Source organism: Epinephelus moara, chromosome 23, assembly GCF_006386435.1.
Source record: "Epinephelus moara isolate mb chromosome 23, YSFRI_EMoa_1.0, whole genome shotgun sequence".
Taxonomy (NCBI): Eukaryota; Metazoa; Chordata; class Actinopteri; order Perciformes; family Serranidae; genus Epinephelus; species Epinephelus moara.
The window spans coordinates 21,543,806-21,555,978 of NC_065528.1; the positions used below are offsets into that span (position 1 = coordinate 21,543,806).

Here is a 12,173-nt window from a genome sequence, read left to right on the forward strand (position 1 = left end):
AAAAAAACCACGAAAAACAGAAAAAAATTACCACGAAAAACAGAAAAAATTACTCAATAAAACAGTTTGTTTTTTTTTATTTGTCAAGTGAATGCAATATGCTTCCGTAGTCCAGTGTGTAGGCTTTATCTGGATATATTGGCAGAAATGGAATATGATATGAGTATGTTTTCTTTGGTGGATAATCACCTGAAAATAAGAACTGTTGTGTTTTTGTTACCTTAGAATGAGACATTTATATCTATACAGGTAGCGAGTCCTCTTCCACGCAGTACGCGATGTTACACTGGCTCTAGATAGGGTCATTGGTATTTTCTTTCATGTTTGTCACTGTAGTTAGCTGCTTTGTGACGAGAAAGTCATAAAAACACCTTGTCTGTTTGTTTTATGGAGGAAGAGACCTCTGCAGATAATTTGTCTCACAAAAAAAAGAAACCCCTTAATGCCTGGTTCACAAATAAGCTGAGAGCATATAAAGTTATCAGAGAAAACAAGTAAGCACACATTAGCAGGCATTGGGTAGTGGCATGTGTGCGACATACCAAACAGTGTCAGAGAACCACAGAGTAACGTCAAACAGCCTTATTCAGTGTTTTTACCTAGCTTTGGTGCCCCCTAGTGGCCATGAGGACCCCCAGATTGGGAATCAGGGCTGTATATAATAGCTCAAACTGAGATTATAAATCAATTCATCATTTAGCAGATGATCAGAAAAATACTTCATTTTCAGACACTTAGGGATCAAAAAAATGTCACCAGCTGATATTTTGGTCTGTTTTAGCTGGACTGTGTGAACAGGGAATGTAAATCTCAGCCAGAACAAAAATATCCCTAATTTATTGTGAGTAGTGTGCTCACATGGTTTGATACAGTTTGGGCTGGATTTTTTTTTTAAATAAATACAATTTAAGTAAATTTCACTCTTTAAGTAGCTTTTAAATGATCTGTGCTCAGGAAGTGAAGTTCATGTTATTATGGTCCATAATTGTTCAAAACAACAACAACAAAAGCAAGTAAATGCATTTCAAAGAATTCATTATGGAGGGAATAACAGAGAGATTTACCTGCTTCACCTCTGCACACATACAGTCAGAGGTGTCCTTGTTAGAGGACAGACATGCCAAACTCTCTGTACAAAGGTTGCACTGTGCTCCACTCACTGCCAATCTGCATTGTGTCGAGTTATCCCCTCAGCTCTGTCTGACAGGCCAACAGTCAGGGGGTAACTGCAGTATTTTTCAACATGGACTCTACTGTCCCATTTGTTTGTTTCTAAGGGACTAATGGGAACAACCATTTCTTAAATTGGTCCAGTGTTGAGCGAGAGGGCTGTCAATTTACGCCCACTAAAAGTGCTTGTTTTTGCCACTGACAGGTTCAGATTGTTATTTGAAGTGTCTGACAACGTTATGGAAATGATCCCAACAGAGATTGACCTTTCTGTTAAAGAGTAATTTCCTTTATGTTTTACTGGAAACAATGTGGAAACCATTATTGCTACACCAACCAGACTCCATTTCAATAAACAGCAATTTTATCCTCATAAAACACACTTAATTCAAAGTCGACAGAAACAAAATAAAACTCACAAAAGCCACCTTGGTTCGTCTTTCCACTGTTCCAACAATCACCAACTCTGGTTTGGCTGACATAAACCTTTAATTCACCCAGTCAGATGTGAAAGTATGCTGTCTCTATACATGCTAAAATTGCTGTTTTTTTTAAATGGAGTCTGGTGGGTTTGGTGATGCTGATTTCAGGGCTGTTTCTAGTTAAACATAAAGGGTGTTACTCTTTAATAAACACCTCTATCTCTGTTGGGATCCTTTCCATAATGTTGTCAGACACTTTGGATAACAATGTGAGCCCGTCAGTGGCAAAAACAAACACTTTTAGTAATTTGCCCCAAGTTTTTACATTGCAGCCAGTTTCTCTCAAGACTGGACCATTCTCAAATACTGTTGCTCCAAACGAAGGAATACTTTGCATATTTTCAAGCAGGTGCATAGGAGAAGGACGAGAAGAATAAAACTCGTAGAAGAGACTCCTGCTCACTGTTCACTGTTTCTTTTTTATAAATACTGTTGCTCTGATTTGTCACGCAGACACAAAAACACAGAAAAAAAATAGGGTCCAGGTTGAAAAATACCACATTATTTTCATATACATTTTTTTTGTAAATTATTAAAAACCTCAAACAGTTTGAGAGGAAATTCTGACTGACCGTTTAAATATTGCAGTCACAAAAGAATCTGAGCTTAAAGGACGCTGAATATAACAAGATAATTTCAGGCTTTTTACGGTTACATGATTTTACAGTATTTAACAGTGATTTGACGACTATGTTCACCAGCAGTAATCAAAAGGTTATAAAACATTTAGCATTTGTGCAGTTATGCAGAAAAGCAGCTTTCCTTGTGAGGAAATCCCCCGTCACTACAGGCTGAGATTTCACTGCAGAGAGTCCACAGTAAATGAGAAACACGGCCCTGCAGTTAGGCTAAATACATTTTTTATTTTTAAAAACCATACACATTACTCGACAAGTTTCAAATGTAAATCCAATCACGATATCCATTTAAAATGCTCAAGATAAACAGACATGAAGTACTCTTTATTTCCAAATGTTAAAAGATAAAAAAATAATAATCCATAAAACAGATGGAAAAACATTCGTTCCCGTTACAGGAAGAAGCTACAGAACAAACTCCTAAGAATGGATTCCGCTCGTCTTTTTTCTCCGATTTCTCGCCTTGTTATTTTGTCATCTGTAAAACAAGTAAAACAAAGTATTTTCCTCAGTCATGATTGAACATCTCCGCTTCCTTCCCACCATGTCCGCACGCGGGCCGTCACGGCCAGAAGGCTGCAGGAAGAATCTGCAGCCTGCTGCCCGACTCATCCTGTGTGTTTGACAAGCACCGTCCCAAACGTGTAATTAAGTGTGGTAATACACAAACTAAAAAGAGGCCTGTTCTCTTTCACACCATTTGCACCCTGAGATGAAGATTCCAGAACAACACACATTTTTTTTTTTTAGTGGCCAAAACCCTCCCCCCTGTATAACGTGATTGGTGTCAAATCATCCAAAATCGCTTTAGTACGATGAAAGGTATCATCAGTGTCATAAAAATACAAAGGTACACTTTTTCTCTTATTACGATTTGTATCAAAATTCTTTTTCCCCCGAGGAACGCTATGAAATAAAGTACCCTGTGCAGATAGATACCAGTGTATGCCTAGTCTTTATTCTTGAAAAAAAAAAATGCACATGTCCAATTCTTTAGCGTTTCCAGTACATCAGGTGTCAAAAATATTTTACAAACAAATCAAAATGAACATTTAACCCATGGTGAGAGGAGTCGTACTGAACGGACTGTTTTTTTTGTAGTTTTTAAAATGCCAACAAACCAGAACTCGGAGGAGTAAAATTATTATCCTAAGGCATAATCTTAAAAGACTGAATGAAATATGAAAATAATTCACTTGCTTTTTTTGTTTTATTTTAATTCAACCAAGACGATGTTCAACTATCTAAATACACAAAGTCTGAAGTTAAAAGGTTCGTTCTTTATAGATGCCTTTTTTAAAATTAAATACTTTTTCTATGCCTGAGTAAACAAATGGGGGGGGGGGGGGGGGCATTTTGCTGAGGGAAACAAAAATTAAACGCACCAAAACATAAAATATGAGCAGGGTCCGTATTTATCAAGCATCCAGAGAGAGAAGAATCAGTCACAACTGGCCCAGAAGGATCAGACGGAGGCTTATTTGGTCCTACGCTGCGCTGTAGGAGGAACTGTTTCATCTGTGGCGTCTAAATTCTTATTGTAGCCAAGGCACATTCACGTTTAGTCTGTATGAACGTCTTATTGTTAAATAAATAGGCAACACAGCATCACTTTTAACTCAAGTAGTCGTTAAGAAAAAAAAAAAGGTGAACTTTAAGTTATTTTAGTGTTTTTGAGCTTTGGCAAAGCAAATTTTTAGCCTTAACGTGCAAAAATAGTGCATCAAATAATCTGAGTTAGCTTCTTTTGAACGCAACTAGAACTAGGATGTGAATATTTTATGGTCCAGAGCGTGTAACCACATAAATATAAAAAGAAGAACTTCCTATTGAAAGCGGCTGCAGGAGGCTTCATAAGGACCTCACGTCCGACTCTGAGGTAAGACTTTGTTTCAGCATGACTCTGGTCTGAGATGCTTGCTAAATACGGGGCCCTGGTAAAACTCCCTTTAATTAATGAGTGAACCTTTCAACATGTGGAAATCCTTTAACACAACGTAATGAATGAGAAGAGAATCCAGAACTCCAGAAGGTTTTGTGCACATGAAAACTATCGAAGAAATGGAAGAAGTAAATATTTATAGCGATGTTAGTGGACAGAGGCCCTTAAAATCCCGTCTCCTGTGAAAACGCCTCGCCCCCCGGTGGACCTCTTTTTTCTATACAAGCCTTAGTGTTTATCGGTTTGGCTAGAAGGTTCTACATTTATCTACAAATATATAACAAATAAAACTTGCAGGCAAAAATAGTTAAGTTTCAATAGAAACACCCTTTTTTTCCTGAAAATACAGCAGTATCTGAAATAATCCTCTCATTCAGTTTTTTTATTCTGTCCCAGTTCTCTGCATCATACATCAGGAAGCTCTTTTGCCTACAAACAGAAAAAAAGTATCTACAAACTTTGTAAACAGACCTGCTTTTTTCCAAAAACATAAATAACTCAAAATATTAACAGCCAATGGAGCAGAAGTAAGTTTTGAATGAGCAAAGGGCCAAAGAGATAAATATACAACACCATTCAGATAAAAGAGAAGCTAAAGGTTTTTTCGTAATTCTTACAGACGATCTTCAAGCCAGGAGGAGCACCTCCCCTTCTCAATTAAAATAATAATAATAATAATAATAATAATAATAATAATAGATAATAAAAACAGGTCACTTTCAATCTGAGTTTATAATCACCCCTTGTTTACCGAGAAAAACAAAGTTACCAAGGAGGGAGGGGTGGAGACAGAGTCCTTGTGTTGCAGCGGGGGGATTAATAAGAACCAAAAATAAAAGAAGACCAAAGCATCCACACCAAGCCGTACATTCCTCTGAATGTTTGCTGTTCTTTAGTCCAGCCCAAGCCAAGCTCACACAAGACTCCGCTCTCCTGCTTAGCCCTTCGTCTCTCTTCTCAAAGTGTCCGTCGCTTAATGTCTGAGTCGAGCTCCTTGGTGGCGGGGTAGAAAAGTGGTGGTGACGCGTGGCGCTGGGGTCAGATCAAAGGGAGGTCTCCAGGCTGTGTAGGGGGCTCCCCGGGGCCGAGGGGGTTCCTGATTTGGGGCCCTCTGGGAGGAGGTGGTTACTGCTCTCCACAGCGTTATTGTTCTGGTTTGGGGAGGGAGTCACCGGCGTGGTGGGGGCGATGGTGGTGGGCGAGGGTGAGGGCGAGGGCGGCGTTGGTGTGGGTGAGGGCGTGGCGTTGCGGGGGCTGGCGGAGTTGCGCTTGGTGGGAGCGTCGTCCTCTGCGTCGGTGTCGTCTATGAGGGGAATATGGGGCTCAGAGTCCTCTATCCGGAATTCGGGGTGGGTCATGAAGTTGTGGATCGATGATCGCGACTCGGGCTTCTCCAGCCCCTCATAGAGGGAGATGGAGCTGCGGAATGCATTCACCACCCGGATCTGGAGGGAGGGAGAAGGGACAGGGAGCAGACATTTAGTTATGTTCGGCAGTGATACGTGTGCGGGTTGAATTTGAACACCTGGATAACAACACAGGTAAAAACCGAGGGCGCAGGTTTTATTGGGTCAACAACAGGTGAGTTTTAGGGGCAAAAAAATTCAGTGAGGGGGAAAACTCTCGTGCAGGTGTGCAGTTATGTCAAGTTGTAAACTCACAACTTGTGTTACCTGTTAACTGTCTTACCCGTTCTACAGACTGTGTTAGCCTCAAACCACCCAAAAACTTCATCCTAATTTAGCTTACGGGACCTGACACACCAAACCAACTGTTGGCGATCCATCAGTGTCTGTTGCCCTAGTTCTTGCAGTGTGTCCTGCACTGTTGGCACTAGCCGGCCCTTGTCAGCCATTTTTCAGCGTAACCAGCATTTGAATCAGTTTCTGATCTAGCGGTGACGTCAGTGAAGAAATCACTCTGACTGAAAGTTCAGTTCAGGGAGCGAGAAGAGAAGTGAGGGAAGAAAACGAGTGAAGTCAAGAGGATGTGAGATCGAAACAAACTTGTTTTCTAAGATAAATTTATTTTTGTTGTCATTGGGTTCTTTAGCAGAAATAGTTTGTTACTATTTGAATATGTTACTATGTTAAATATTATTTGTTCTTTCAACATCTGGTTGCGTTGTTAATGTGCTAACTGGCTAAGTAGCATCTTGAATCAGTCCTGTCAGTGTTCCGGTTTCCCTGTTTTTAGTGACAAATACAGACTACCGCTGCCTGCTGCTATGGAGTTATTTCCTCTTACGCAGGCGCAGAACGTACGCGCTCGTTGGCTGAAGTCTTTGTAGCGTGTTCATGTGCAACTTTTTGGCTGAGACACAGCAAACAGGAGGCAACACAATGGTCATTACTTGGTCTATGATGTCTGGTGTGTCTGGGCCTTAAAAATGCAAACAGGAACAGCCAATATTCTTAAGTTACATTTATTTCAATCTCTGTAATATGTATAATCCTCTTTTAATGATCTACTTTTTGTATTATTCTATTTGTGCTACAGAAATAAAGTTTTCCTTAGGGTGCTTTCAGACCTAGAGTTGTCTTGCTTTGGTCCGAATCAGGGACTAATTTTGTTACCAAGTTGTATAATTGTATAAACGTTGAAGAAGAGCACACTTGCAAGATAAATGTGACACTTTCTAATGTCACAATGGAGGGACAACTACGCAGGTTGATTTTAGCGCTGCTCATCGTGGACTATATTGCTGTCATTGTTCATTTTAGTCAAACCATACAGTTTGAAAACGAGGCGCGGCTCCAACTAGAAAACAATGTTTTGATGCATTGGATGTGCTGAATGTGCATATTAAGGCAGTACAGGAGGAGGTGCACATTAATAATCCTCCAGGACTGTAACATGCTCATGGTTGTTCGGATCAAGTTCGGAACACATTCTCACCGAACGAACGAACCGCACCAGAGTTCGTGCGGAGGAGGTCCAGGAGATCGTAGGGGGAAAACGAACTTGAGGGCAGGTGTGAAAGCACCTTAAGACACCCCCTGTCCGGCAAATATATATATATATATTTTTAGAGTACCTCATGTAAAGAAGTGTAGACATGTCACGGAATTTAAAACCTATCTGATGGGAAAACCCTCAGGCTAACGTCTACAAGTAAAAGCTAAACTTGAGGCTTATAAAAAGACTTCAGGTTCAGGTAGAGAGCGACAGGCTGCACTGTGAGCCTGTAAAGAGTCTTGGTTAAAATTTTTTTTAAAAAAGTTTCCGCGATAGAAAACTTGGAGTTGCATCTGGTGGAGACAAACCTGATAATCGACTCTGTACTTGTAGAAAAACTACTCCTAAAAGTCATGTAGTAAATTAAAGAGTTGGGGAACAAACCACTGTCAAACCCAGTGCAACTTATGTTGGTTGTTTTTTTTTTTTGTAAGTACAGTAGTAGTATGTCACAAAACACTTGGTAGAGACGCCCGTGTCGGATTAATCAAAATGCAAAAGGAAACTAAGAGACGAGAGGAATGTTGTTCTTTAGACAAGAACACATCCGATAAGAGAAAAAAAGGACAGAGGCTGGACACAAGAGTTTACTTTTGTTGGTCATGCTTAGGAAAAGTGAGGAGAGAGAAAGACAAGACAGCGAGAGACAGACAGCAAGAGACAGAGGAGGAGAGACAGGTGGAGATAAACAGACAGAAAGAGAACAGACAGCGAGAAAGAAAGGGGTGGTCAGTTACAGCTTATGTTTGTGGAGTCAAAACAAAAAAAAGCTGCGGCAGCCAAGCATGTCTACAAGCTGGTATACAAGTCAAAAACAGCACAAAGAGAAAAAACTCACAAACGAGACCAGAGACTTTGAACCCATGCAGAGCGCGGCGCTACCTTGTGTTCAATGGTAGTAAACCTTTGAGTATAGCCCATGACACATTTCACAGAATCTAAAGAAGAATATGTGGGGAGTCAGTGGTGTTCATTCTTTGAGGGGGCAAACATGTTGCCAGGTTGGACACATTCTGCCAACAAACAAGTATTCACACAGATAAAGACTTCAAGATACACTTCTGTCAACCTGAAAGGAAAAGTTCAGAGGTTAGTAGGGAAACATCTGACAGGTCCGAGAGATTTCAGGGAGTCCCACCTGAGACAGAACTGCATAATTTTTCAACATGCAATAGAAACACAACATCAGATCTGCTGTTAAATGTGTCTGGGGAAGTCCCACATGTTTACATTCAAGAGCACACAGTCATTTATTCCTTTAAGCTCTTTCTTTTTGTGACATCTGTTAGACATTTACAATCCCCTGCTGGTCAGATGGTCTGCCCAGGAGCATCTGAAAGAGAAAAAGGAGTCACACACTTCTTGGAAGGCCTTTAGGAAATAGCATCATCAAATGATCCGTGTCCACTATCAACGTAGTGATCTTCTACACTGAATGGACGACTGGCAAGACGGCTGTTGGACCTTTGTAAACTCTCCACAGCCTTGCAAACACACCAACAGACAAGTCATATCAACTGCAGCTGCCAATCCGCTGTAGGGTGCTACTGGAGCTTCTCTCTTGCTACACACCCTCTTTGTGCCACCCTCTCTCGCTACACGCACTCTTTGTGCCACCCTCTCTCGCTACACACCCTCTTTGTACCACCCTCTCTTGCTACATGCACTCTTTGTGCCACCCTCTCTCGCTACACACCCTCTTTGTGCCACCCTCTCTCGCTACACGCACTCTTTGTGCCACCCTCTCTCGCTACACACCCTCTTTGTGCCACCCTCTCTTGCTACATGCACTCTTTGTGCCACCCTCTCACCCTCTTTGTGCCACCCTCTCTCGCTACACACCCTCTTTGTGCCACCCTCTCTCGCTACACACCCTCTTTGCGCCACCCTCTCTCGCTACACGCACTCTTTGTGCCACCCTCTCTCGCTACACACACTTTGTGCCACCCTCTCTCGCTACACACCCTCTTGCTACACACTCTTTTTGCCACCCTCTCTCACTACACAAACTTTGTGCCACCCTCTCTCGCTACACGCACTCTTGCTACACACACTTTGTGCCACCCTCTCTCACTACACACCCTCTTGCTACACACCTTCGTTTTGCTACCCTCTCTCGCTACACACACTTTGTGCCTCCCTCTCTTGCTACACACCCTCTTTGTGCCACCCTTTCTCGAGGCACACTTTTTTCTAACCTCTCTCTCTACACACTGTCTTCTTTTTTTTGGACAACAAACCCACCAGAGACAGCCCCAGCTGGAGGAGAAAAAGGTCATTATTTCAGTGACTGACAGACATCCACTGACACTCGGATACATTTTCTCACAGAGGTCTGTGTCATGGTTTGTCACTATTGTTTTGGGCCGTGATCATGGGCATATACTCAAAACATTTACCCGGCTAGGGACTAGAGAGCTGCGACACAGACCCATGGGTGCTACAGGGGCACAGAGCAGACTGAGGCAGCTGCAGACAAACCTGGTGATGGTCAATCCAGAATATATAATTTTATGTGAAATAGTACACATAACCCCCCCGAGATAACAGGTAAACCTTTCCATCTCTGAGACCAAAGCAGAAGCAGAACAGAAAACATGATGACACAGAGAAAACACCTTGACACTAGAAGCGACCTGGTTACAGGATACATATATATATATATAGATATATAGATATACAGCAGTGTTATCAAAGCAATATGGAAGATGTATTTTTGGTGTCTTTTTTTGTGGGACATTAGGAGAGGCATGAGAGAGTAAAAGTGTCAACGTTAGGTGAGAAGAAGAGTGGAGGAGGAAGATGTTAGAAGAACAGAAGAGATAAAAAAAAAAAGTCTCATGCACTAGAGGAGAACACGCACTCACACCCCACAGTGGCAGAAGCGGTGTTGGCGGCAGTGGCAGTAGTGGTAGTAGTAGAAAAGGCTACATGTGTAGGGCTAGAAACATTGGTTACATCGTGCTGTTGCTGGCTGGAGTTGGAGGCCTGCCGCCTTAGAGCCCCCTGAAAGGAAGTTCCACTCTGGAACGCACTCACTACATCCATCTGCAAAGAATCAGACAGCGTGACAGGAGAAAAAGCCCAGAGGAAATAAAACACAACACAGCCAGAGGAGAGAGAAAAGAGAGAAAAATAAAGAAAAGGCACCAGTAACCATAGAAAAAATGTCACTTGGAAATTGAATTTAGGCATTATAGTTAAAGAGAGAGGGAAAAGGGGGGGATGTTGGGTTTAAAGGCACTGATCGGAGGGAGCTCTGAACTCACTTTCACTCTTTTCTCTGCAGAATCCTTCCATACCTCCAGCTATAGCCATGCCAATACTCTTAAAACATCCAGCTGTTCTATTGTGCTTCCCATCCAATCCAATTGCTTCTCATCAGTACCTTCAAACTAGTTGATTTGGCAGATAGACTCAGTCAGAAATAGGCATAGGAACCCGCTTTAGCCCACAAGCAGAACAGGAAAATTAGAGGATTTGTTTTTAGGGCACAAGCCATTCTTTAAGAATGCCAAGAGAAAGAACAAAGATAGATTTTAAGCTGGAAGAGCAATAGACAGTTAAAGGGTTTATGGCTTTTGATTCCCTTGGTGTTTGGGTGCGGTGGTGTGCGGGACGGTCTGAAGGTTGTTACCTGAGTCTGGATGCGATTGAGACCTCGGAACCACAGGATCTGGCCTCGGCGAAGCTCCCGTTCTGCGTGGTCGATCTCATCCATGTCGTCCAGCTCCTCCAGCTCCTCGTCTGGGATCTCCTCTTTCTGGGTGCCATGGCCCGCTGTTTTCAAGAATTTTAAGCGGCTGGTGGGTATTGTAGAGATAACCTGGAAGACATCAGGATTCACATGAGCAGCGCCCACTTATGATAATGTCAAGCTCCTCAGCGAGGCAAAGTGGCATTTCATTATGGCAGGCCGCTGCACATTTCTGGGTTACATCACGGACATTAAGCAGTCAGTGACCCCGAAAAATTAGCTGCCAGTCGGTTTGACGTCATTTGGTCCCCAAGCACATCCCACGTGTTAGAGACTTAACAGATGAGCACACTTTCAGAACTGAGTCACTGAAAACTGATAATGATGTTCTAAGTAACAGTGACAAGGTGTTTCATTATGTTGCAATAATAATAGAACAAGTTAGAGCTTAAATGTATAATCAACTCATCATTTAAGTAATTTTTCAAGCAGAAGTGTGCAAACATTCACTGATTCCCTCCCGCTTCCCTGGTGCAAATCAAGCCTACAGCCTGGCCTCCATCCCTCCACTGTCATGAACCAAAAACACCTAAACCAAATTACATCCACTGAACATAAAAATGCTTATGCGGTGCACTTATTTTGTTGTCGTTCTTTAAAAGTCACCAGAATGCAGTAGGGCTGTACCCAAATATTTGGATATTCGAATATTCGTTTCTATGGGTAGGTATTCGTTATGAAAATTTGGTATTCGATGTTCGTTTATTTATTTACTTTTTAAAAAAAATTTTTTTTTTATTTTTTTATTTTTTTTTTACATTTTTTTTGGTGTTAAATGTCGTCTTTTTGTTGTTGGCAAATGTAGGTTATCAATAAAAATCAAAACTTTTAAATTGCATTGTTAAAAATGTGAAAATATAGTATCGCCTACCAACGGAGCTTGTGCACACGGCACGCTTGAGCGCATCAGTCTGAGGCTGTGGATCAATGCCAAGTTTTACCACTTCATCACTATTCCCTCTAACTTGTAGCTGTTTTTTTGTTATCTTTTGAATTTAATATGAATTATGGAACCGTTTTTGTCAACGTTTGTTTCCCCCGTTTTGTACAATAAATTATTGTTTAAAGTTTCAACAAGTTTCTTTGCGTGACACAAGTGTGTTTTGAAAACGACCGCGGACTGTCACCTGCTCAACGCATCAGTACCTTCGGATGCCGTGACAGTAATAGATTATAGATTAATTATAATAATAATGTCAAAATATCATTTACAGGCTGATTTAACA

General features: G+C 41.6%; 1 protein-coding gene across 5 annotated transcripts in view; it reads right to left on the reverse strand.

Moving 5' to 3' along the window:
• Positions 1–3,625: 3,625 nt before the first annotated feature.
• The window catches only part of atp2b1a (ATPase plasma membrane Ca2+ transporting 1a), a 57,158-nt gene continuing 48,610 nt past the window's right edge, over positions 3,626–12,173 (reverse strand). For 2 of the 5 annotated variants that reach the window (XM_050035693.1, XM_050035694.1), the window contains 4 exons: positions 10,828–11,016; positions 10,058–10,238; positions 8,073–8,128; positions 3,626–5,677 (listed from right to left, as the gene is read on the reverse strand). In XM_050035693.1, the coding sequence (XP_049891650.1) occupies positions 5,276–5,677; positions 8,073–8,128; positions 10,058–10,238; positions 10,828–11,016 (828 nt within the window). In that variant the 3' untranslated portion in view covers positions 3,626–5,275. The remainder of the gene's footprint in view (positions 5,678–8,072; positions 8,129–10,057; positions 10,239–10,827; positions 11,017–12,173) is intronic. The other 3 variants (XM_050035695.1, XM_050035697.1, XM_050035696.1) reach the window with 3 other exon arrangements.